This window comes from Diaporthe amygdali, assembly GCF_026229845.1.
Source record: "Diaporthe amygdali strain CAA958 chromosome Unknown NODE_3_length_2959817_cov_65_330692, whole genome shotgun sequence".
In the NCBI taxonomy this organism is placed as follows: Eukaryota; Fungi; Ascomycota; class Sordariomycetes; order Diaporthales; family Diaporthaceae; genus Diaporthe; species Diaporthe amygdali.
The window spans coordinates 844,284-870,862 of NW_026517023.1; the positions used below are offsets into that span (position 1 = coordinate 844,284).

Here is a 26,579-nt window from a genome sequence, read left to right on the forward strand (position 1 = left end):
GAGGTTTCTTCACGTTGAAGCATTGAAAGCGCCGCTCGTAGAAATGCCTCAACCATTACCACTTGCCGAATACAGTGTCAAATAACAGCAAAGTCGACTCGCAAGCCTTCACGGTCTTTATGGGCCAAATTGGGTTGCCAGCACCTGTTCAGAATACCCGGTTGACACGAGGATGCGATGGAAACTTTCGGGGTTGGTCTTGTGGAAATGCAGTCGAAGTATTCGACCGTCTATCCGTGGATGGGATGTGTCGCGACTTGCACGGGAGTGCGGTGCCCAGTTGTTGATCCGCCATGGTCTTTCGCATACAGAGATATCTAGATATCCTTGAGGATTTGTTGAGAGTCAATGTCACAAATTTGACAGTACATGCTATCCAGGACGGAGTGCAAGACCCCGTTGGTATGGTGGATACATCGAGTGCTAGGGATTGTTCAAATCTTCTGAAGTCTATTGTTTCGCCAGGGGTGAACTAATTTCTGGAGTTCCTGTGTAGATGCTCTAAGTGCTCTAAGTCTATGCAAGTATTTAAAACGCCGAACAGCCCCCTCCCCCAATATTCCCACACTTTTAAACCGCAGATTTTCATTCTGAGCCCGCAACCAGCTTACTCTTCTCAGCAATCTTGCCCGCAAATGTTGCCATCGGCACGGCAGCCAGGATCTCCAGCAGGGCGATGTTCGCCTTGAGCTCCCTCGTAATCCAGTTCCGCACCTCGAGGGCCACGAGCGAGTCAACGCCGTATCTATACATGGGACGGCTAGGATCGACCTCGGACGCTGGGATCTGCAGCATGTCGGCGATCTTGTGGACTAGCGCGTCCAGGATCACTTCGGTCGCCTGCTCGGGGTTCCCGCCAGCCTCAGCAAGGCGCGACGCAAGCGACGCACCGGCGCCCTGCCCGTCTGCCGAAGACTGAGTTGCGACGCTCGTCCGCACGGCCAGGGGTCCCAGCCGCGGGTCGGCAAAGTAATACGGCAGGGACAGGCCATGGGCGGCGATGAGGTCCGCAGAGCCAAGGCCAGTGCAGACCTGGGCGGGGCATTGGTCGGCGGCCGCGTTGTCGCCGTCGCGCTGACGCGCGATCAGGCTCTTGATAAGCGCATGGAAGGCCGGCTCACGGATTCCAATGACGTCCTCCCACTGCGACAGGTTGTTTCCGACGCCAGCTGACTCGGCGATGGCGCCGACGTCGCGCATGATGCCTAGATTGACGGCCACGGCCTTGAGCCCGCGTGCGCGCCGGTACGATGCCAGGGCGTCCTGGTACGTGTTGCCAGCCGCGTACTGCGCTTGCCCGGCGTTGCCGCATACGCCTGACACAGATGAGCAGGCGATGAAGAAGTCAAGCGGCCGCGACTGGTCGAAGAAGCGGTGCAGGTTCCACGTGCCTTGGACCTTGGGCCGCAACGGCACGCTCCAGTCCGCGTACGACATGTTCTCAATCACGCTGTCGCGCAACACCATGGCCATCTGCACGACTCCGCGGATGGGTGGCAGCTCGCGTGAGCACTGCTCCATGGCGGCGAGGAATGATGCCTCGTCGGCAACGTCGGCGCGGTAGGTCCTGACCAGGGCACCTCGGGCAGAGAGCTCCTCAACAACCTCGCGAGCCTCAGCGCTGGCAGCGCCTGACCGAGAGATGAAGGCGATGTGTTGTGCACCGCACGCGACAAACTCTCGCGCGAGACTTCGGCCCAGACCGCCCAGACCACCAACAATAAGATAGGTAGCACGGGAGTCGAGCTTGAGGGCATCCTTGGCACGACGATAGACCTTGGCCTGGGCGCCGTCAGGGAATGACAGGGCGAGTTTGCCACGGTGCTTGCCGCGCTGCATGGTGCGGAATGCGGACTCGATCTCGCCGACAGGGTAGGCGGTCAGGGGGCTCGGCGCATAGAGCACGCCCTTGTGCACGAGGTCGAACGTGTCCTGCAGGATCTGGCCGGCGATGTCTTTGTGGTCGTCGAAGAAGTTGGTCAGGTTGATGAAGGCAAAGGTGGTGCACTTAATGAAGGGTCGCATATCGAGGCGCATGTTGTTGGTGATGTCGCGCAGACCAATCTCAACAAACGTGCCAAACATGGCAACGCACTCCCATGACGCTCGCAGGAGCTCGCCTGAAAGAGAGTTCAGAACACAGTCGACGCCACGCCCGCTGGTCACGCGCTTGATGGCCTTGACGAAGCTGGCATCTCGCGAGTTGAAGATGTGCGTTGCGGGCACGCCGTACTTCTCCATAACTAGAGTGCGCTTGTCCTCGCTGCCGACAGTCACGTAGGCCACGAGGCCAAGGTGCTTGGCCAATTGCAGCGCAGCCTGTCCGACTCCGCCCGCCGCCGCGTGAATCAGGACTGACTGGCCGGGACGGAGCTTCGCGACGTTAACGAGGGCGTGATACGCTGTTGCGTGTACCGTTGGCAGGACGGCCGCCTCCTCGAAAGACATTGTGTCGGGGATCTTGACGGCGAGGCGGTGGTCGCTTCGAAGCCTGGTTGCGTGCATTCCCTCTCCGGATACGACAACGCGGTCTCCGAGCTGGAATCGACCTGCAGCCTTGCTGCCCACAGCGACGATGGTGCCGCTTGCTTCGTGGCCAATGAGTGACACCTCAACCAAGCCCATGGAGGCCATGACATCTTTGAAGCTGCACACAGTGTTAGCGATTATCCCCTATTGAATGTGTCCAACAATGGATAATAGACCTACTTGACACCCGTTGCCTTGACATCCAACTCGATTTCCATCTCCCCAAGCGGAGCGTCAAAACGCTCATCGTGAATGAAAGCCAGCGAGTCCAACAAACCCGGCTTGCCAATAGTAAGTCTGAGGGCCTCAGGCGTGTCGGTGTCGTTATTTTCTTTCAAAGGCTGCACGCGAACGGAATCCTCAAGGCAGTAACGGACTGCCTTATTCCCCTCGACGCTGTTGAAAAAGCGGCTGACGGTGAGCAATCCGTCCTGCTCGCGGAACTCATCGTCTTTGGTCTCGCAAGTCACGAGGCGGGTGGCCAGGGACGGCCCATGTCGCAGCGCCGTGTCGGGAGTACTGAGATGCATGACCTGGAACTTGAGGCTGGCGTTCTCGTTCCTCGCCGTCCGCGAGAGACCATCGATCACGGCCATGGAAGGGTTGTCACTGCCAGTGACCCAGAGAAGGCGCTCGCTGGTGGAGACTAGCTTCTTGACCTTGTCGAAATCGGGCTCAGAGAGATCGTCCAGCAACGGATTCTCCAGCTCCACGAGGGAGATGAAGGTCTTGCCCTCGGTCTCATTGGCACCTTGGATGCTGAAGTCTGCCCACGACATGGCTGCTGAGCTGTGGTTTTCATCCCTGAGAGCCTTCTGCAAGGCGCTGGAGAAGGACTTGATGGGGGTCGAGGGTGTAGTCGGCTCAATGACGATGAAATCGCGTGTGCTTGAGGACGTTCCATTGACTCCGTTGACGCCATTGCTTTGCTGCTCCGGTTGCTGCTTGTAAAGCGCAGCGCCCTCGACTCCGAACACAGGGCGGAAGCCCTTGGCCTCCAACGCAGGTCCGGCTTTGGCACCGACAGAGAGAATTATGGCCGCATCCGGCTTGGAAAGGCCAGCCAGGCGAGCCAAGACTTTGTCCAGGTCCTTCAGTGTACTCACTGACTGAGGGACCACCAGCAGATCAGCTGGCGTGGTATCAGCAGGCAAGGCCTCGTCGGCACCGCCGAGCGAGAATGCATCACCGAACAAGGACGACTTGTCCAGCTCAGCATTAACGCCCGCAGCGACAGCGTACTTCACCTGGCTCGGAAGGATGGTACCCTTGGGAAGCCTTGACACGATCGCATGAGGGAGCGCCTCGCTGTCGGAGACGAGTTCAATAACAGTTGCTGCGGGATTGTCGTGAATGAGCATGTGAAGGAGCTCGGCAGCCCTTTCTTCCTTAGCAGCTGCTGAGACGACCTTGGCGATTTCATCGGGCTTCATCACCTCGAGCGCATAGTTCCAGCGAACCTCGGAGGTGATCTCAGCCGGGTCGACCTCGATCTTGCCATCGTCCTGCTTGTCATCGTTGCCCAGCTCCGTGAGACGGAAGTCGGTCATGGACAGGAATGTCTTTGAGACAGTGTCATCGAACGAGACGATGTTCGAGGAGAGCGCATTAAAACCGAGCTTCTTGGACACGCAAGATGTGTGAAGCACGTAGCCGACGTCGTCGGGGATATCCAGAGAAATTTCCATCTCGCCGATGTAGGTGGGCAGCAGCGGCTTGTCCTGCTGGAACGTCTTGTTCTTGTAGGTGCCGCCGAGCGCGCCGTGGATGATGGCGTCGAGGGCGGCCCCGTGGATCAGGAAAGGCCGCTCCAGGCCCCGGCTGTACGTCTCACCAATGTCAGCAAGCTTCACGTCGTATGCTGTCTGGCCGTCGCCGAGATGGACCTTCTCAACGCCCTGGAAGAGCTCGCCATAGTTCCATGAAATCTTGGCACACTGGGCGTAGAACTCCGTCTTGGACAGAGTGTCGGGGCACTCCTTAACGATGCGGTGGAAGTCCGTGATGCGGGCAGTCTCGAGCTCAGCATTCTCGTGGGCCATCTGCGGGCTCGTCGACTCCTTGTACTCGATAGCGATCAAGCCACGGCAGTTATCACGCAGCTGCTCAACACCGACACCCGACGAGATGGTGAACTCCCACCACGCAGACGAGCTCGAGCCGGACGTGCCGACAAGGTGCGGCCGCAGAGTCGTAATGACCTCGGTAGCGGCGTCTTCGGGCAGGGCCATGGCTGCGAAGAAGGAGACCTCGCGAAGGCGCAAGGCGCGTGGCGTCTTCTCGGGCTCGGCCAGCTGCTGTGCGGCCGCCAGTGCCATGCTGACCATGCCCGCCGCCGGCAGCAGCACCGTGCTGCCAATTGTGTGCCCGCGGATCCACGGCTCGTCATCCAGCCGGATGAAGTTGCGCCACACGTGCTGCGTCTCGTCCATCATGGCATTGTGCGCGCCCAAGAGGCTCTTGTTGGGGAATTGCCGCGTCATCAGCTCCCTCTGGATGCGCGTCTCATGCCGGAAGGCCTTGGTATGGTTCCATTGGTAGGGGGGCAGGTCGACAAGCTGGCGCGTGTACAGGTCGCCGTTGACCTGGCTGATATTCAACGGAACGCCAGCGAGGAATAGGTTGGAGGCAAGCTTCAAGCTTGTCTTGAGTGCGTCCTTGCCGCGAGTAAGAATGGAGTCGTAGTCAACCTTTTCGATACCGTGGTGGCTCAGGATTTGCTCGACTGGCCCGCCAAGAGCGCTGTGAGGTCCAACCTCAATCAGGAGGTCGACCGTGTTGCCCTCACCGTCGTCATCTGGGGACACGAGCTCCTTGACAGCGTCGGAGAACAGCACAGGCGAAACCAGGTTGCGCACCCAGTAGTACGGGCCCAGTGCCTCAGGGCTAATCTCGAAGCCCGTGACACTCGATACCATCGTGCCCTGGTCCTCACGTGCCGGAAGGGGCTCAACATCGGAAATGGTCGACAGGTAGTGATCCATTACCTTGTTCATGTGCGAACTGTGGTAGGCCATCTCGACCTTCAGACGCCGCGCAAAAACCTTTCGCTCGTCCAGCACAGCTCGGAGAATATCCAGTGAGTCCACATCGCCCGACAGCGTTACGCTCGACGGGGAGTTGACGCAGGCTACTGTAGCCTTGCCGCCGCCACTGTTGAGCTTAGACTGCTGCGCAATCAGCTCATCGGCCTCGTCGCGCGAGCAACCTACAGCCATCATGCCGAGTTTGAGGTCTGGCGACTCGGTGCGCAGCTTAGTAGCAGCCACACCTCTGAAGTAGGCAGCCGCAATGGCATCCCGGTGTCCCAGGGCGCCAATACTGTAAGCCGCAGCGATCTCACCGCTCGAGTGCCCGACCACCCGGGACGGCGTGATGCCCCAAGCTCGCAGCTCGTCAACCAGGGCGATCTGGAGCACCGAGCAGATAGGCTGACTGATCTCAGGAAGGCCAAGGCGCGAGCCATCCTCCTGGCTCTTGAGCAGCTCGGTCGCGGGGTCCCATGTGCAGCCCATGTCGCTGAGGAATTGGGCTGATTTGGCCACTGATGCACCGAAGACGGGGCGGTCTAGCATCTCGACGCCCATGCGTGCCCACTGGGCTCCTTGACCCGTGAAGACGAAGCCAATGCGCTTTGAGCCGGTGCTTGAGCTGGTGTCTCGGGTGGCGCCATCGCCTGGGCGTGTGGTCAGGTAGTCGCGAAGCTCTGTTGCGCTGTCCGCGACACAGGTGGCCCTCCATGAGAGGCGTGATCGCGCCCCGGAGAGGGTGTGGGCCAAGTTGGCCAGGAATTCAGGGCTCGAGGCTGCCGGGCCTTGGCTTGCTAAGTGCTCGGCTAGCGCCGTAGAGTTGCGCTTGAAGCCAGCCTGGTCGTAGCTGCTGAAGGTGAAGAGGCGCGCACTGCTCCGTGGCTTGGACAAGGGACCACTGCCGTTGAGCAGCTTCACGGTGCCGTTACCATTGATCGCGGGTGATGGATTGAAGGCTTCCAGCACTACGTGGCCATTCGTACCACCCATACCGAAGCCATTGATGCTCACACGCTTGGTGCGGGCCATTGGCCATGGGGTGAGCTCAGTAGGAACCGCCATGTTCCATTTGTCGAAAGGAATGGCAGGATTAGGGTTGTGGAAGCGGACGTTTGGCGGGATCAGGCCGTGCTCCAAGGCCAAAACGCCCTTGATTATGGATGCTACACCGGCAGCAGGCTCCAGATGACCGATCTAATTCGGGCCGTGTTAGTTGAACGTTGATTTACATTGGACTGTGGGTGGAGATAATCTCACGTTGGGTTTGGCGCTTCCCATCCACAATTTCCCTCGTCTGGACGCCCCCTTCCCGATTGTGGAATAGATTGCCTCGGCCTCAATGGGATCTCCAGCCTTGGTGCCAGTGCCGTGCGCCTCGACATATTGAGTCGAGCCAAAGTCTAGCCCATGAGACTCGTATACATGCTTGATGAGGGCCGCCTGGGCCTCAAGCGAGGGCATCGTCACTGTAGACGAGAGACGGTTATTATGGTTGGCTCCTTATCATGGCTTGAGTAATGCCGAATACTTACCTCCTTGTGTATAGCCATCAGAGTTGGCGCCAGTGGCTCGTATCACAGAGCGGATGTTGTCGCCGTCTGCGAGCGCCTTGTCGAGTCGCTTTAAGATGATGATACCACAGCCCTCCCCACGACCATAACCGCCCGCGCTTTCATCGAAGGCTCTCGATTGTCCGGCTGGGTTGAGAAACGACAGGTTCGCCAGATGCTATATTGAATTCATGTTACTATAATGTTCTTTTGAAATGGAATTGAAATAGGTCTAGAACCATATCCAAGCAAGGGATAGGAATTGGCACTGCGAGAACAGGAAGTTGGGGCCGAATATGTCGACGTAAGCACAGCAGGTTGAAAACCATGTATCTAGCTCTCGACGTTTTGGGGGGTGGATAGAAAGCAGAAGATGGGATTTTGCAACTCACTGTTGTGAAGTCAGGTGTGAGCATCAGACCAACACCGCCAGTGATAGCCATATCTGCCTCGCCCGACTTGATGCTTTGCACAGCCATATGGGTAGCCATAAGGCTGGACGAGCATGCCGTGGCAACGGTGGCGCTAGGGCCGTGGATGTTGAGGAAGTGCGAGATGCGGTTGGAGATCATCTCCTCGCCGGTGCCGAGAAGATGGTATTTTGGGTTCTGCATGAAGTCTCGTATCACAGAGTCCCTGTAGTCGCTCACCGCGGAGCCGATATAACACGTCGTCTGGGTGCCCCAAACGTCCTGAAGGCTAAGATTGGCGTTCTCGAGGGCCTCGTACATAACTTCCATTGCAATTCGCTGCTTAGGGTCCAGAGCCACTGCCTCGGTTGCTGTGATGTTGAAGAAGGCCGCATCGTAGACGTAAGGGTCTTCTTTGAGGAAGTGCCCGCCCTTCGTTGGGATAACATTGGTGCGGGTGGTGTTGGGGTGGTAGAAGGCGTCCGAGTTCCATCTGCTCGATGTTGGGGAGTAGGCATCTGGCTTCATATCAGCAAAATTTCACTATCCAGAGCCCTCAACCATTGAGGTTGAGTTGCTGCTTACCTCTGCCCTCCTTGAGCATGTCCCAGAACTTGGACGGGGTGCTGGCGTCGCCGGGGAACCGACATGCCAGCCCTGCAACCGCGATGGGTATGTCGTTGGCCATCTTCGCAGAAGGCATCTTAACAACAATACTCCTTGAACTGCAATGGCTTGGTCGAGATGGCAATCAGTTTGACGGACGAGCGACGGCATATATGTCTAAGTGCCCTCTTTTCGTCTCCCCTGAATGGATGTGGTATCCTGGGCCTATTTTCCCTGTCCTACTCACGCAGACAGCATACTTCCACTACTCAGCACATTCCGTATGACTGCAATGTGTCTTGTCTCACTCGTTTGCCCTCGGTTGAGTAATCCCATTGCATCAGCAACAGCATTCCCGAAAATCGATCGGGCACGCATATCTCATCCTACGGCCGGCGGCTGAAAGAAAAGCGAATGGATAGACGGATACCTGCGTATGTCTCTGAAAGCTTATCTTTGATCACAGCATGCGCATCGCCACATGGCGACTGAAACAGCTGAAATAATGCCCAGGTAGGTAATGATTGCTATACCTCAGCCGCAATTTTGGGAGAGAAAGCCCTACGCAGTGTAACGCGGGATCCCCGTCGGGAATCCCACCAGGCGAGTGGGTCAGCTGACATCGGCAACGTGAGAGAAAAGTCGGGAAAGGATATCAAAATAATGGGGATTAAGAACAGATAAGCGCTGAAAAGGACGCGGGACGCTTGTCCAAAAAGGGCCGGAAAGATGTTGTAAGTGCGAAAGGAACAGGAGGGTTGAATGAAATTACAATAAACAAAAGGGAGCGTATGCTGCACTTCACTTGACTGTCTATCATGTTGTAGTCGACATCCGCAGCGATTCATCGCACCCATTCAGCAACAATGGGCTCAACTCATCCTACTGTCCTCCTCTTTGGGGACGTCACGGAGGCATGGGTTGATGGCATGGATTATGTCTGTGGCCAGGCTATCACAACGCCATGGCTTCAGTCCTTTTTGGGAGACCTGTTCTCTGCCTTCACGGTCGAAGTGAGAGGCATGGAACGCTTCTTGCGAGAAAGCTTCGGAGTTTGTTCCAGTTTCCAAGAGCTCGCTCAGAAATATCGCGACTCGGGTGACCAGGTCGGCATGGTCCACGCCATGCTTCTATATGCCGTGAGAGCGGCACTGCTTTTAGAGTGCGTTTTCTTATCCTCTCTAGCCCGGGCCCTGACTTTGAACAAAATTAGTCTACTCGCTTCAAGTCGCTGACATTGTGAAGGACCGCGAACCGTGAACCACTATTACTCAACCCAGGCGACGGCAGGCCAGAAACACACCTGATCGGTATCTCTGGCGGTCTGTGGAACGCTGTTGCTGTACCAACTTCAGCCAACTTCAGCACCTTATACGATACATGTATCGAGGCCGGTCGGGTGTACGCGCGACTGTGCAACCTCACTTTGGTACGATCAAGAGCTATGGAGGACCGCCCTGGCGTATGGGGTTGGGCTGTCGTCGGCGTCGCAGCAGATGAGCTGGAGAGGACACTAGAGCAGTTCCAGCATGCTATGGTAATTAACCTTTTCCTCTTGGCCACAAAGAAGCGAATGAGAATTAGTATACTGACCTGAGGTGCATGAACAGGGCGTTCCTTCTTCCAAAAGAGTCAAGATTGCCATTACAGGAGACCGATGGAGCACCATAATAGGGCCGCCTTCGGTCTTGGAGCTCGTCTTCAGCCAGTGCTCTGAGCTGAAAAGAGTCCCAAAGAACGAGCTCACTGGCATCCGTGCCATGCAGCACACCCTCGACGTCACTGAAGCTGATATCGATTATGTCGTGGGCAACTCCACACTCTTGTCCACGCCCCTTCGGCCTGGATACAAATTGTGGGCCTTGGCTGGGGATGATGCCAAAGCCACCTACTCAAATTGGGGACACCTTCTGAGGGTGGCGGCATTGCAGACCTTATCACAGAGATTGCACCTCGTACAGACCATTGGCAAGCTCAGCGCCCACCTCGGAACGTCACAGCATATCGACGTGAAGATGATGGGCCCCAGCGGCCACGCGCCTTACCTTGTTAATATTCTTAAAGCTGGCCTGGGGGCGTTGACAAGGCACGTGTCAGTTGACGATGACCTGGCTGCCCATGCTCAAGCCCAGATACCATCGAGCGACAACATCCGAGAGGGTGCTATCGCCGTCGTGGGAATGTCGGGGAAAGGGCCTGGCAGTGAGGATATCGATGAGTTTTGGAACGTCGTCGCGACCGGTCAAGACTGTCACGAAGAGATTCCCGCCGATCGCTTCGACCTCAACGAATACTACTGCGTCAAGCATGGTCCTGGTGGTCCAGGCAAATGCACCATGACTTGCCGGCACGGATGCTTCATCAAGAACCCGGGCCACTTCGACGCCAAATTCTTCCATATTTCGCCACGCGAGGCCCTGCTGATGGATCCAAATCACCGCCTGTTTCTGATGAATGCGTATGAAGCTCTCGAGACAGCTGGGTATTCGGCTGGCCAAACCAAAAAGACAGACCCAGATAAGATGGCAGTTTTCTTTGCCCAGAGTGCCGACGACTGGCACAAAGTCAGCCACCACGCGCTTGGGTGCGATGCGTACACGATGCAATGCATCCAGCGCGCCTTTGGCCCGGGCCGGTTAGCCTTCCAGATGAAGTGGGAGGGGCCGACCTACGCGCTGGACTCTGCATGCGCGGGAGCAACCTCGTGTATACATCTCGCCTGCATGAGCCTGCTCTCGCGGGACGTTGATATGGCCGTTGCTGGTGCCACAAACGTGCTGTCAGACCCACACTCCTTCACTATCCTCAGCAAAGCGGGCGTTTTGTCCGAGACAGGTAACTGCAAGACATACCGCGACGATGCTGACGGCTACTGCCGAGCTGACTTCAGCGGTGCCGTTGTTCTCAAGCGGCTCGAAGACGCGATCGCCCATAACGACAACATCCTGGCGGTCATCGCATCGTCGGCCAGGAACCACTCTGGCAACTCGACATCCATCACCACGTCGGATGCGAATGCTCAAGAGCGACTGTTCAACAAGGTGCTTCGGAACGCGAGGATGGCCCCTAATGATATTTCGTATGTTGAGATGCACGGAACAGGAACCCAAGTCGGTGACAAGGCAGAAATGGGTGCAGTTTCCAAAGTCTTTTCGCCTAGGCCAAATGGCGAACCTCTGCCAGTGGGAGCCATCAAGGCCAACATCGGCCATAGTGAAGCAGTGAGTCACCTTTTTCTTGACTATATGGGAGGTGTGTCGATACTAGACGCTGACCCGAGGGTTGTATATAGGCTGCTGGAATGTCCTCGGTGCTCAAGAGCGTTCTTATGCTTCAAAAGGACATTCTCCCGCCTCAAGCGGGCATGCCGCATAGCATGAACCCTAACGTTCAGAAGTTTCTGCAGGAAGACAGCAGCATTGTGATCCCCACGGAGCCAACTGAGTTTAAAGCGGTGGCTGACAAGCCAAAACGCATTCTGGTCAACAATTTCGACGCCGCGGCAAGTCTTCTCCTTCACACAACTTGGTAGTTGTCAAACTAACCGTGGCTGTGAATCTCCAGGGCGGAAACGCATGCGTAATTCTCGAAGAATACAAGCGAGATCCAACAAGTTCAAAAGGAGCGGATGCCCGGTCGACTCATGTTATTACAAGCTCAGCTAGGACGCCGTCGTCGCACCTTGCCAACATGCGTCGACTTGCCGGGTGGATGCGAGCCAACCCTGAAGCTCGGATCCAAGATATCGCCTACTCGACTACAGCCAGGAGGGTACACCACCCCATCAGGTTCGCGCTTGCAACATCCACGCCGCAGGAAGCCCTGACCAAGCTCGAGGCCGAGATCGAGCGCGCCAGCTCCGCCAAATCCACGCCCGCCAATGTAGTCTTCGTCTTCACTGGTCAGGGTTCCCACTATGCTGGTATGGGCGCGGAACTGTACAGGACGAGCCCCGTCTTCCGTAAGACTGTCGACCTGTGCGTTGCGCTGTGTGCCAGCAATAAGTTCCCGCCTTTCCTGGACATCATCACCGATAGCGACGTCGACGTATCAGCTAAGGACGCTGCGCAGATCCAGCTCGCCGTCGTCACGCTCGAAATGGCACTGACTGCTTTCTGGCGATCTGCTGGTATCGTACCTGCAATGGTCATGGGCCACAGTCTGGGAGAATATGCCGCTCTGCACGCTGCGGGCGTCCTTTCGCTGACAGATACCTTGTACCTTGTCGGCCAACGGGCCAAGCTGCTCTTGGAGCGATGTGAGCCCGACTCCTGCGCCATGCTCTCAGTTTCTGCTCCGGTTGCAACCGTAGAAGGCCACCTCGCCAAGCTCGGAGACTCTTCCTGTGGCATCGCTTGCATCAACAGCCCGAGCGCCACCGTCATCAGCGGAACGACTGAAGATCTGGCACAGCTTCAGGGAAACATAACATCCCAGGACGCAAAGACGCGCACCAAAATGCTTGCTGTGCCGTTCGCATTCCATTCGTTCCAGATGGATTCCATACTGCACGACTACAAGGCCCTGGCAAGCGGCGTAACCTATTTGCCGCCCAAGGTGCCCGTGGCGTCAACACTGCTCGCATCTCTGGTCGAGGGACCCGGCGTCTTCGGCGAAGACTATCTCGTGCAGCAAACGCGCCAGGCTGTGGACTTCTGTGGAGCCCTCAACGTTGTCAAGTCGGCGCTGAAGGACCCGGTCTGGCTCGAGATCGGCCCAGGGCCGGTATGCACCTCGTTTGTGCGAGCCACCCTCTCGCCTCCACCAGCCAAGATCAACCACACCATCGATGCAAACACTAGCAACTGGGCATCCATTTCCAAGAGCCTCGCTGCCGCTTATACAAGCGGCGCTGACGTCGATTGGCTCGCCCTGCATGCTCCGTACGAGAGCAACCTCGAGTTGCTGTCGCTGCCGACCTATGCATGGGATGTCAAGGACTACTGGATAACCCATACAGACAAGAACAGCGCGCTGGTTCCTGCCGGCAGCCAGGCTGCAGTCCCATCCGAGCCCTTCCTGGCCACGACCGCGCAGTATCTAGTCGAGAAGAGCCTCGCCCCCAAGGTTCAGGTTACTTTCCGAGCCGGCATTTCGGACCACGGGTTCCTGGGCCTCATTGACGGCCACAAGATGCAGCAGATAGGACTTGCTTCGGGCAGTGTGTTCAGTGATGCTGCCGCAACAGTTGCCAAGTATGCGCTCGAATACAGTGGCAGGAAGGACGTGACAGCAGCCCATCTCACATTCCATGATCCAGAGCTTCTAGCTCCACTGACCAGAGATCTCGTCGGCGTCGATGGCGAGCTGCTCTCCACAGCCACCATGGACAGCGCGTCTGCCGACAATGTTTTGATTACATTCAAGGCCACTTCAAAGCGCGGCGAGTCCCACGATCTCGGGTCGATGAAAATCAAGTACCGCAACCCTGAGAGGGCCAAAGCCGACCTGGACCGCGTATCATTCTTCATCAAGGCCAAGATGGAAGACCGCATCCGGCTTTCAAAGGAGGGTTCGGGCCACCGGATCCAGCCCGACGTCTTCTTCGCGCTCTTCGCCAACGCAGTCGAGTTCTCGCCCGACTTCCGCGGCGTCCAGGAGGCGTACATATCCAGCGACTTCCAGGAGGCCGCTGCGACGATCGTGCTTAAGCCAGACCCGATGGGCACGCGCTTCACTTCATCGCCATACTGGGGCGAGGCCCTGCTGCACCTTGCAGGCTTCATGGTCAACGGCAACCCTGCCAAGCCGGCCCAGTCGACTTTTGTCGTCATGGGCTACGAGAGCGTCGAGCAGCTGGCCCCTGTTGAGCCTGGCAGGCAGTACCTGACCTACACGCGCATCTCGCGGTGGGAGAAGGATACGGCCTTCTGCGCTGGTTATGTCTTTGACCCGTTGACTTCCAAGATCGTCATGCAGGCTGTTGACCTGCGCTACCAGGAGTTCAAGACGGCCACCTGGCGCCATATTCTCGACGGACCACATGCCGGACCCCAGCATGGAGCAGCAGCTCCGCGAGCTCAAGCCCACCAGCCGGCTGTCAAAGAAGCCAAGGTCCAACATGAGGAGCTACCTGCTGCGTTGGCCGCGACGACTGCGGAAAAGCAGTCGAGCACTGCGCAGGATAATGGAGAATTCCAGATCATTGTGGACAGTCTCGCTACAGCGACCGGAAGTGACCCTTCCGAGTTCACAGATGACACATTGATAGCAGACATCGGCGTCGATTCGATCATGGCCATCGAAGTGGTTGCTGCTGTCAAGGAGTTGGGCGTCGATCTTCCCGCCGCGTTTGTTTTCGACTACCCCACAATCGGCGACCTCCGCCGCGAGTTTGGCGGACAGGGCGCCCAGGCCCCGGAGAACGACTTCAGTGACACCTCTTCTAGTGAGGATGAAGATGAAAACGCACTGTCTCCCACTCCAGATGCAGACGAAGACTTTTCACCCATCTCGGTGCCGGAGTCGGTCACTTCCTCGGCCTCAAGTGTGGTCCACGTCGAAAAGGAGCCTCCCACCCCAGCGCCTGAGACGGACGGTGACGATGGTGACGATGAGAACGACACGTCGCCGCAACCCAGCGTCAGGATCACCCTGCTACAAGGCCGCCCGAATGCCGCCAAGACACCATTGTATATGATGTCAGATGGCACAGGTACCGTGGCGTCCTTTATTAACTTCCGGCCCTTCAAGTCAAAGCAAGCTGTCTACGGCATCGACTCGCCGTTCTTCCGATGCCCATCCCGTATGACGAGCAAGGTAGGCATCGTCGGCGTAGCCAAGCTAGTCGTCGATGCACTGATCAAGGCGCATCCAACGGGGCCCTTCATGATCGGCGGGTACTCGGCAGGCTGCCTCGTGGCCTTCGAAGTCTCACGACAACTAGCCGTCGCAGGCCGCAGCGTTGACGGCCTCCTGTTAGTGGACATGTGCTGCCCGCGGACGCGGCGGGCGGACCAGCGCACGCTGCTGGCCGAGGATGAGTTTAGCTACGCGGTGTTCGAGGCGGCAGTGGCGCGCGACGGGCTGTGGACCTCGCTAGGGTCGCAGCGCGACCACTTTCGCGCCTTCTTCGTCGCCATGAACGAGTATACCCCGGTGCCCATGACGCCTGCTGAGAGACCGGCCCGCACGGCTGTCATTTGGGCTGAGCGCGGGCTCGTCAACCGCGTGTCTGACGACCCGGCGCTCATGGAGAAGCTGGATGGCCAGGGCGTCCCTACCAAGCCGTACGCGGGCTTCATGGAGGATCCTAAGCTCGGCACGTTCGCGTGTCTTGTTCCCGACAAGGGTCAGAACCTGGGCCCCAACGGCTGGGAGAAGTATACTGGCGGGGATGTCATGGCTCTGTCTGTGGCCGGGGATCATTTTGAGCTGCCGATGCCTGGCCATGTCCATCTGCTCCAGGCGCAGATGGAGAAGGCCTTTGCGTATTTTACCCCGAACTAGGATTTTAGGAGACTGGATATTCCATTGATACTGTTTTCTTGTTATGTATGGTGTTTTGGGTTTCTATATAGACTGAAGACTTGAGCTCTGGCGGACAATCGAGCATAGATAGATTAGATGAAGCTTGCCAGAGCGAAATTGATATGAATAGATGTCATTGGGTGCTGTTGAGATCTGTTTTGGATGTTTGTACTTTAATACATAAAAGATTTCCAGCCTTGGCTCCGCGTGTACAAGTTGATGAGGTAAGATATAGTAAAATGCCATGAATTCCTGATGGACCAAGTTACGACAAATTATATAAATTGTATCAAGGTTCCAAACGTGATTCCCGAATCAGAACGCTGAAGTTCGCAGGCAATCTCATCTGAGGTTCAGGGAGCAGCGAGAGCTATGTGTCATATCGTTTTCCGATCATCAACTCTCACGCCTGGATCGAGCACTGGTCTCCCTTGTCCTATATATGAGCGTATTAACCATGTGAGCAAAGAGGGCAGGTAGAGAGCCATTGTCAGTCGCTGGTAAAAAAGGACGGCCAGAATTGAACAATCAAACAAGGCGACTTGCATTGCGCTACCTTCGATGTCCCACTTGAAGGCAATTCAACATCTTCTCCCGCGGCTGTGAACGCATAATTGACACCTTCTTAAGTAACTGGCTTGCAGCAAAACATGATGTCTTTATGTACGTAAGACACTTATTGCACGAAGGTCTGACCGTGATAATATACACTGATATCCTTGAAAGTGCAATGTGGCACCTTGGGTCCAAATCAAACGGCAGGACGACAGGTCTGCACAATTGTACGGGTAGCTGAAAGAAAGTTTACTGAATCCTTCGCTCTGGAGTGGCCAGGAAGCAGGATTTCGGCAGTCTTTTGGGACCCGGCATTAATCAATATCAGAATGCTCGGAATAGATGTGTCCGATCCCGACACGATTCCTGAGAGCTTTCAGGTCTCTGAGAATGTGACAGTCAAGCGGGCGTTCTAGACTTGATTGCTATTGCGGCGGCAGTCGCTGCTTGCTAATAACCAAACACGATATCGAGACCTCTTCTTCACGTAAACATGTCGCTTGAGCACAAACGGTCGCGATAGATGAACGGTGGAAAAATTCGATGTGCCTTTCCCAGGTGAATGTACGACCCTAGCTCGATGGCAAGAATCGATGCATTTCACTCCCCGGATCCCTGCATCATTTGAATGAAGCGAAATAATGCCTGTCAAAACATTTAGTACAATGTGATGAAAGATTACTCCTGGGTCATTGACTCAGTTGTGTTTACTCCTATTCACAAATATCTCCTCGCCCCCTCAGCTTCTTTCTTCGTCTCAGGAGACTGGTTGCCCATGTTTTTCGCGATCAGTATTCAAGATTTTCATTGGCCCGTTGGGTGGTGTGACCTTAGGCAGCGGAAGCCTGAACGGTTGTGATTTGTTTGCAGCACGTTGGACAAAGCACTACACGACTGCGTCCCACCAATCACCGCCCTTCAAGTATCGGTGTGGAAGGTCATCCTGACACATGGCCATTGCGAGCGCAAGCACACTCGCGCCTGCGCTTGTGAATTAACTATATATAATTTGCGAGTGTTCTAGTTGAGGAACTTCACAGGATTCGACTTCAGTCTCTATGATTTCCAAGAGGCCTCTTCGCATCTCTCTGTGGCCCCCACCCAGCTACCAAACCAAGTCCGTGAGTAGCGTCTCGACCGGATAGGGTATGACATGTGTCGACTTTCTAACCTCAATTTTAGAGCCATGCTTCTGCAAAACACTGAGAGATTGGATCGTCACTATTTGAGATCGTGTCATTGTCCAAATGCTGCTGCGCAGGGACCATCGTGTCCGCAGCGAATGACGAACTTGGACACCCAAATGCATCCGCAACCTGGGGAGCAAGATACAGACTACGACTTCGTTCTGCGGACTTGCGACAAGCGTCAGGTGGCCCCGTCAGATTGCAGCACTACGAGTATCCCTCAATCTGGAACCAAGAGGAGCGAGCAAGCATACTCGAGCCCTGGCGATAGCTTGATCAGTTCGTCATGGGAGAGCCTGTATCATTGCTCCGTCTCACCCGTTTCGCCTCACAGCATCAACGACCAAAACGCATCGAATTTCCGAGTAATTTCTCGGAGACGATCCGTTTCAGAGTTGATCGAGGACGTGGATCAAAGGAATAATTCAAGAGCCCTAATTACAGGAGCTCAAAGTGGATCTCTTGGCCAAGTCGAAAGACCTGCCTCCCGTGGCCTAGATGTTGAAGAAAGGACTGAGACGTCAAAGAGGGAATGGCCTACTACAGGGATTGAGACCGATGGCTTTCGAGATGACGGGCTTCTTTTCCAGGGTAGTGGATCCACGACTTGCGTGGATGATGAGGCGACACTGGAGGCCGCTAATTCAACATCACCAACGCTCGGTGCAGACCACCCATTCGTACACGATGTGTCAATTTTCATTGACTCCCTGGTTGGAAATTTTCTTTCCCAATCATCTCGACGGTTCGCAGAGAGATCGGCCGTGGGCCGAGGAGGGCCAGAAGAAAAGAGAGCCAGGATGACGTGCTCTGAAGCTTATATCGATGTCAAACAGACCTGTGAACCGGAAGACCTCGACACCGTGGTCCTACAAAATGAAGAAGAACGGACCGAGACTCTGGCATGTCCATTCTATCTCTGGAATAATCAGCGCTATCGAACCTGTCTGACAAGGTATCATTTCCGAAACATCGACCATGTCAGAGAACACTTGTGGGCAGTTCACCAACGGCCTGCCTTCTGTCCAGTATGCGGACGGACGTTCTCTAGAGTGGCCGAACGCGACAGGCACATCCGAAGTCGCAATTGTGGTCCTCGAAGCTCCACTCCAAATGACTTTGAAGGACTCACAATCAGCCACGTCCAGGAGCTTGCACGGCAAGCCGATTTGCCTTCATCGATGGAGGAGCACTGGTTCGGGATGTGGTCAACCATCTTCCCCGATGCAGAAAGACCACTCTCTATATTTTATTCGACGGAAGGAGAATTGAGAGCTTTTGCTCTGCGTGGATTCTGGAACAGACATAAGCACAGCATTGTGCACGACTTCATTAAGACTCAGTCACTTCAGACGCATCCATCAAGCTACCAGAATGAAGATCTTGTCGCCTTGTGTAACACGATTCTGAATGGAGCGATTGACAAGATTTTGGATGTTGATAGTTTTGTCTGAATGCTTGTACGGAATGGAGACACGCGAGTCGGTGTCGATCGGTGGCTCTGTCGCTCCGGGATGGCTAATCCTGGCGCCGTTGATGCTCGGTGAAAAGAGATCGAGAGGGCTCGACTTGCTGAGGCGTTGTGCATGTTCAAAATGCAGATCCTGATTTCCCTGTCCACCTTCCCCATTCGATGCGGGCTGCATGCAGAAGGGCGCTTTGCCGAAGATGCCATTGGTATATCTGCCATATCTGCCTGGTAAAGAAGATCCCGACCAGGATTGCTTCCCATTCCGCTTCTACCCCTCAGGTTACATGATGCTCAGGGCTAACAGGCTGTGGGGGCAACTAATGTGCGAGAACGTTGGTAACCTGATTCCAAATGTCATGGGGCAATATGCGGCCAGCGCGGGATTGTGCTTTAATCTAGCATCCTGTAGCATGGGGACATGCACATCTTGAACAGGTTGATAGCTGGTTCCAATAGGGTTTAATCTTGAGATCTAAGGAGACCATTCTATAAACACATTATAAATGACCAGTCTAGCGGCTCCATTATCATTCTGTTCCTCAATTCTTCAGGAGACGCCAGTGGAACACCCCCCTCCCCAATCCCCCCCAAATAAAAAAAAAAGGGTAGGAAAAAAAAACCTGTTTCGATCTGTCCAGGTGTGCGGAGTATAGCCCAGGTGCTTCGTACAAATCACCCACAGCCATTGATGTATGGGGCGGAGATGCTCCCACCGCACGGCCTCCCGCCAGAGGATTTGTGCACGCTATAGGGGAGACACCTGCCGCGATTTCTCTGCCTGCACTGGGCTCTTGTGAGGTTGGAAGCGGCAAGACCTTCGGGGCGTCATGACCCTGAGTACTGCATCACGCTTAATCAATTCCCTGTGTATTCCGAGAAGGAGAACCCTGGATTGGTCTGCTGGGCAAGGAACAAGTTCTCTAGAAAATGGGCCGAACGACGTTGTTGGTCGGCGGCAGACTGGCTTGAGCCATCGCCAAGTAGGTGGTAATATTGGTATTCCATTTCTGATACTGGATCCTCAACATCTCGTGGTGGGGCTTGGGTCAAAGCTGGGACTTGGTTTTGGGAGAATGTAACTGCAGGGAAGAGGGGCATGCCCTGGCTGCCTGCGTGGGTGGGATCGAGCTGGGCCGAGCTTGAGGATAGCACAAAGTTGCTGTGCCCTGGAGGAGCATGGCTTGTTGCATGAGTCTCATGCAGTGTCTGCATGGAGTCGAGCAGTAGCGTAGCACCATCAGGGCCGGTCTGGAGCTGCCTGGCGATATTGATAAAATGGCGGATGACGGACAGCTCGACAGGTCCGGGATTGATCAACAGCGTGCCTGGGGCGCGTGCTGGCCAGTCTTCACTCGTGATAGTGTCAAGTACATCGAGGAACCACTGGATGTAGGCCGTTTCCCCAGAGGAATACGGCGAGTCTGGCGGGGGTGCGTCTGGGAAAACGATCCGCCACATCACTAACCATTTATCCACCGGAGTGAGACGATGGCGTGGGCCAGTAAGCCTGTCCATCTCGTTGAACTGATCCTGGGTGATCCCTGGAAAATCAAATCGCCGGCTTTGACATGTTCCAGCGGCGATGTGTTCATCCAAAAGCGTATGGGACAGATCGTTGTCAAAGGTAATGCCACAGATTGTGCAGTGGGCCGCCTGCGTGTGGACTCGGGTAAGGTGTTGTCGAACATCGGAGATACGCGTGAGCTTGCGCTGCAAGCACTCGCGCCATCTATGCCTGTACCGGTAATAATAAGGGCATAGGAACCCTGGACCGTCGCCGTCTCCTTCACGCTTGGTAAACTTCTTCCGAAGGCCCTGCTCATCATCGTCACCAGCGCGTTTCCGCGAGTGATGCGGGCCAGCTCGCGTGGAACTTTCGTAACCCTGTGAGCGGCCAGCGTTGCAGGCCATCTGCATGTCGCTTGAGCTGGTGGCGTGCGTCTCATGCGGTCCAGCGTCACCGCTAGCTCCCGTCCGATGCCCCCGGCCATCTGATCCAGAGCTTTGCGGTAGCGGGAAAGAGAAGGACCAAAAGGGAGCTTCCATGGCGCCGCCGCCGTATAATTGTGCGCGTGTCGGGGTGTGCCACGGGCCGGTATGTCGTGTGTTGTCGAGCCAAACGAGCCGTGACAGGGCGACCACGGCTGAGAGCGTGTTTACGAGAACCAAGAAACAGAGGACAAAAAGAGCAAAGGAATTTCAAACTTCCGAATGGGCTTGGGAAGATAGAGAAGCCCTTCTCAATAAAAGCTCGATGCGAGCCACAAATTTCGAAGTCTTCATCAACACGTTGGTGAGCGCACACATCGGTGTAGGCCACGGTTGGCTGGCGGGCATCACCGTCACACCTTTGCGTGGTGAACAAACATTGCTGTCCAATCCCCCGCCAAATTGCAATCCATGATGAAACGGAATGGCGAAAAAGCTACGTAGAACTCAGCCTGCATTATTGTGATGGTGTCCTGGTTGCCTTCTTCTGCTGCGGATGCTCTCCTGTGCCTGCGACTGTGTATCGAGGTCCTTGAGCGTAGAAGCAGCTCCGCGCAGTGAGCAATTCAATGTTGAGATCATAAATTACCTCGAGGCTCAAGCCAAATGCAATTCTTGGTCTATATGTCCTGGATTCGGGGGGGGGGGCGGCCAAGTGGAAGGATACCTCCCTCAGAAATGCTCAATTGAATCCATCCGGCATGGGGGCATGCCCACGCATCACACCACACGCATCTGTGTATCATGCAGAGGCCTGCATAGGGTCACTGAGTACTGGGCACAGTGATGAATCTGTACTGTTTTTATAAGTGCGATTCCACGAGCGTGTGTCCGAATAAGCATATAAGGGAAGCGTCAGGAACAGATCTTGAATGACCATAGTTCATAATCTGGGACGAATGGTTCGAATCGCAACTCTTTTACCAAGACATGTCTGCGACTGAGCTTCCAGTTCAGCGTGGGTATCATCAACGAAGATGGGCCGTCCTGCAGGTGAGCTATACCCATGTACCACCCACCTCCCCACTTCCGCTTGTCGAGAAATGGAAAAAGGGCTGGCTTTCATTGACCCCTACCGCTGTAGCGGTCTGAGATCGAACCTATCAGAAAGATTACTGCACCATTGGCAGCAGGAGACCTCGGTTCCGGTCAACGATGTGATGGTCGGGCGAGAGCTACAGGTCGGTTCAGATTCGAGGATTGGACAAAGGATGGTAGAGGTGAAACAGGAGTTGGCTAAATTTGATAAGGTATTCAATGAAGACGTGCCTCACGGCTGCATCGAGCTTTTCTAGATAGGTACCTAGGTAGCGAAGAGTGTTCTCCGGCAAAGTGATAGAAGATCACGGCCTGGAGAAGATACCATTCTGCTTAGTCCCTGAGTAATACATACATAAGGAGTGAGGCTGGAATCAAGAATCAGTAATAAGAGGCACAGACTGGACTTAGATATAAATCACAATGCCCATCTACACAAAAGATACACTGGCCAGAACAAGAGAAAGGCTTTCTCGCCTGCTGTTCTCCAGTCCCGTTTTGGGTGCTTTCGAGTACAGTGACGGCCATGGTGCGCCTAGATAGTGCGGTGCATTAGTTTCATCTCATCTGCGACATTCCTGGGCCAAATTGAAAGCTTTGCCTCCTTGGCTACGCAGTTGTGTACCTCCCCATGATTGGGCTACACAGATGCGTGCCAAAACCCCTTGTTGCGCCACCCCTCTGTTACAGCCACCAAAGACCGACGGCGTATGAAAGGGTCACTACAGTAGGCTTTTGCGTACGATGATCCGCCAGGTGACTCATTTGGATTTCGGCCCAACGTCGGCAAGAATTCGTGTCAGCATGCAGTTTGCATGTCTGAGTCTAGGCGTGAGAAGGCTGGCTGAGATGCCGCCCACCCTGAAAGCCCTTCTGATTGTACCAATCAGCAGATGATTTCTCAGATGCGATCACGTGTGGCACAGTGATGAGAGTTCTTGGATTAGAAGTACTGACATGGTTAGCAGTCATGTCTTTGTCCGATATCTTCAACTGCTGCCTAAACCTGAAGCTCTGTCCTCTCAATCCTCTACAACTACTAATTCCTGCTGCGATCGATTTCCCCTACACTTGCTTGAGGAATGAAGTTCTCCTGAGGTCACGATATCATGGAAAGCAATGAATTTAGGCATGCAATACAGATTCCGCGAATCGCGTTCGACGACCGCTTTCAGGGAGTGGACGAATTTGACAGGGCAATTTTCGATGAAATATGGCAAGACAGCACGTTCATGGATCCTATCCTGGAGTGGAATGATAAAGATTCCGCGGCTTTCTGCGACGACACAGATATCTTCCCATCAGTCTTAAACATCGAACAGCCTCACGACGATGTGCCTATCAACGAGAAATTTCTCGATTTGGATGGGCGCCCAGAAATTGGTCCCCTGAGCCCTACGACGAATTCCGACTGTGAGAGTCCAGATCCCGTTTCTGAAGAAGACTTTGGTAGTGCTCCATCAGCACAATCGAGCATTCCTGCGACTTCGATGAATTCTCAACAGAGGCCCGATTCACATCGCATTTGCGAGCGACAGCCAGCCGGGACTCTTGTTGGGTTGAACATTAATGGACCTTGTAAAAGACCTGGGTCGGCTTTGTCCAATGAGAAAGAGAATGGCCAATATCGGCAATCGAAACCCAAACCATATCAAAACTACGTGGAGCAAAGACGCAGTCTCGCCTGTCCATACCGAAAGCTCGACCCTCACCGGCATCGCGACTGCCTCAAGTACACCCTTCATCGAATCAAGGATGTGAAGCAGCACATTGACCGCCGCCACAGAAAGCCGGACGTCTATTGTGCACGCTGCTACGCAACCTTCCCGTCCCAGACCGAGCGAGATGAGCACACAAGGGACTCGCGCTGCGAGATTTTGCCAAGGAAGTGCCTGGAGGGTGTGACAGATGAGGAAAGGGCGAAGTTGAACAAAGGTTCTTGCCGCAACGTGCCCCTAGAGAAACAGTGGTTCATGATGTGGGACGAATTGTTCCCGGGAGAGGCCCGACCACGGTCTGCTTTCTCCGGCAATTACATTGAGGAGGTCATTCCTCTTATCAGACACTGCTGGGTTGACAAAAGCTCTGCAATCATTGACAGTGCTATGAGGGGCTATGAAACCACCCAGGTCGATAGAGGTATATTGCACAAGCTCATGAATAATGTTTTCGACCGTCTCGAGGATGAAGTGTGTCGCAGGACACCTTCTGGAGGCTTGGAATCGAATGTGGAGGACGCTGAGCAAGAAATTCGCGCAAAGAAACCAAGAACACATTGATGGCCACCAAAGCTACTAGCTATTGCTTGCATCCAGTTTTGCTCGAAGTCAACACAGGACTGTTGATCTTTTTTTTGTCTTTGTCATGTTATTTTATTGTTATCCGACGCTCGCGCGACCAGTCTCTTCAGCTCATATCTATTAGAATATCTCTTCGTTCACTATTGTCAATGAATATTTCTGGTTGCTCGGAGGCTGCTCAGATTGTAAGATTATTGCTCAGGACAGTTGATTTTACTCAGATTCTGAAATCATGAAGCAGGATCCCAGTAATTGAACTTAATGACTGTTTCTTTTAGAAGGACATCAATTCTGTTTGGAGATTGTTCTTGATTGAATGGTGGAGGAATGGTTTCCAGCCTGGTCACGTTGATAAATCATGTCTGCGATCCTACCCGGTGGAGAAGAAGGAGGAATTATCCAAGCCAAGTTTCACATTACGTTGCTGTAATGTTCGAATGAGTATTGACAGAGGTTTCTTCCTTATGCCAGCTTTGTTGTCTGGCCTGCTGTTAATACCGAGTTACCCAAAGTGAATGAAAGCCAACGTTGACATCTTTGGACACGTCACGTGTACGAATTGAAACTGATACTTATAAATCAAAGCATAAGACATGAAATCTTGGCCGAGTAGTCATTCTGGTCCCGCTCAAAAACGGCTTTCATAATCGGTGTGGGCTGGTATGTCCTTCCGGTCTCAGAAAGATCTGCTTCTGTGTTCGCTCGCCCGCTTTGAGGCCAATGACTTCCAACACCGCCTGCCAAGAAATAACAATGTTTTCTTCTTCTTTGATAGCTCAGAAGGTGGCATTAGCCGGATTTAAGGTTTTATTGCATGTTGAGGTCCAATTGAGACCAGAGTCACCATTATAGATTGACCTTGAAAAATATGTGTTTGGAGCTTTCTTTCTTTTTCGAGAATACAAAATCAAGTCTCATTGCGCAAGTTGAAAGTATCAGAATTGAGGGCCAAGTATGCTGGTGCAGAATCATTCCTTAACTGACCAGCCATGAATACTGCAGGACACGAAGTGGGAGACACTCGCGACGTATTTCTTAAATGCTGTCGCTAAATAGAAAGTTCAAACCCTCATCGCTGGCTAATGATATTGCATACACTATGCCATTGCACCATGATTTATATGATTACTGGATCCACCTCATTTTAATTAACGCGTAGAAAAGAAAGATTTTTCTAAATCGGCTCGTTGTCCAACTAATACCGCCACTCGAATCACCCTTGCGACAAGAGTACAACTCGCAGACACTCACGTCGCCGCCCCTTATCAATCCCACAATAGCGGTATTAGTACAACACAACACATCAGAGTCAGTCTGAGGGCACTACCCTAGTCTCTGATCTGAGCAATGCAAATTGAAGGTATTTACCAGTTAATGTGGCCAATCTGCAAATTGTCTCAATGTACATGTGGAGCACATCGTATGCATTTTACGGCAGCGAAAAAAATGATACATGGCACTCTTTCATCAGCAAAGTAGTCAGCTGCTCAGAATCGCTCTGAGAGCCTCTCTTACATCTGCAATGTCATACGTTTTAGAACCTGGCAATTATATCGAAGCATGGAGAACTTTTGTAAAACACTGAGTCTGAGGCGCATGTTGCACAGGCACCAGTAAGGCCCCTCACTACGTGTACGAAGTCAGATCGTCGGGAACTGTGACTCCAGGTGGAAACAATGGTTTGTTGTAAGTTCTAGGCTTAAGCACTCGGAGATGTAGTATTTTGAGGTTCCATCAGCTCCAACCCATGCACGCTTGCGTCTTATTTGCATAGGGAGCAACGGCAGCCAAGCAAAAACCGTCGAGCGGTCTCGAACATGCGGCGAGACCCGTCTTACTGTGTTATCTATCCCTGGTGCTTACAACCCACCACCGCTTCCCTCGTGGACCTTACGAGGTCGTAGTCGTGTAACATAAGGCATAGGAGTCGCTCCGTCAACGGTCCCCGGAGGACTGACAACACACTCAAGGATGACATGACTTGCATGAGCTCCCCGAAGTTCGGGGAGTCAGCTCTCAGCGTTGAGTACCACTCGTCCGTTCCTTCGGCCGAAAATCTCTCGATTCTCATTAAAGAAATGAGCCTGTATCGGCCGCCGAGAATGGGTATTGACTGAGACAGCCAGCCTGCTTCGTGCATGGGTGCCATGCCGATATGTGCTGTGGACTTAGTAGCAATCCCGACATTATGTGCCAGACAGAATAATAAAATGGAAAAGAGAGACAGTCACAAGCTTCTCAAATTCATCTGTGCTACCCCTGGTTTTTCCATTCACGTGAGAGGAGTTTTCACAAGCCCGAGATCCATATTCAGCAGGACCCCGAGGATATGTAGCACAGCAGCTCACTAGAGGTTCAACGAAAAGCTGGCGTCAATTATCAAGCACGACGTAGCCAAGGGACACGGCTAAAACTAGGAGCCTGAAGACGATAGGAGGATTCCCG

General features: G+C 54.2%; 5 protein-coding genes across 5 annotated transcripts; 2 read left to right on the forward strand and 3 right to left on the reverse strand.

The window, feature by feature from the left end:
* Positions 1-585: 585 nt before the first annotated feature.
* Positions 586-8,206, reverse strand: J7T55_002656 (reducing polyketide synthase; the record flags this gene model as incomplete). The annotated part of the gene is made up of 6 exons (XM_053137751.1): positions 586-2,647; positions 2,710-6,752; positions 6,816-7,024; positions 7,091-7,286; positions 7,501-8,036; positions 8,104-8,206. 6 exons carry the CDS (start codon positions 8,204-8,206, stop codon positions 586-588), a joined length of 7,149 nt encoding a protein of 2,382 aa, XP_052998525.1.
* A 784-nt stretch (positions 8,207-8,990) lies between these two features.
* On the forward strand, positions 8,991-15,573 carry J7T55_002657 (uncharacterized protein; the record flags this gene model as incomplete). The annotated part of the gene is made up of 5 exons (XM_053137752.1): positions 8,991-9,286; positions 9,370-9,661; positions 9,735-11,345; positions 11,417-11,630; positions 11,786-15,573. The coding sequence occupies 5 exons, from the start codon at positions 8,991-8,993 to the stop codon at positions 15,571-15,573; spliced, it is 6,201 nt and encodes a 2,066-aa protein (XP_052998526.1).
* Positions 15,574-18,697: 3,124 nt separating this feature from the next.
* On the reverse strand, positions 18,698-18,982 carry J7T55_002658 (uncharacterized protein; the record flags this gene model as incomplete). Its single annotated transcript, XM_053137753.1, has 1 exon — positions 18,698-18,982. The coding sequence occupies one exon, from the start codon at positions 18,980-18,982 to the stop codon at positions 18,698-18,700; it is 285 nt and encodes a 94-aa protein (XP_052998527.1).
* A 680-nt stretch (positions 18,983-19,662) lies between these two features.
* J7T55_002659 (uncharacterized protein) lies at positions 19,663-20,853 on the reverse strand (the record flags this gene model as incomplete). The annotated part of the gene is made up of 1 exon (XM_053137754.1): positions 19,663-20,853. One exon carries the CDS (start codon positions 20,851-20,853, stop codon positions 19,663-19,665), a length of 1,191 nt encoding a protein of 396 aa, XP_052998528.1.
* Positions 20,854-22,943: 2,090 nt separating this feature from the next.
* Positions 22,944-24,113, forward strand: J7T55_002660 (uncharacterized protein; the record flags this gene model as incomplete). The annotated part of the gene is made up of 1 exon (XM_053137755.1): positions 22,944-24,113. One exon carries the CDS (start codon positions 22,944-22,946, stop codon positions 24,111-24,113), a length of 1,170 nt encoding a protein of 389 aa, XP_052998529.1.
* Between the last annotated feature and the right edge of the window lie 2,466 nt (positions 24,114-26,579).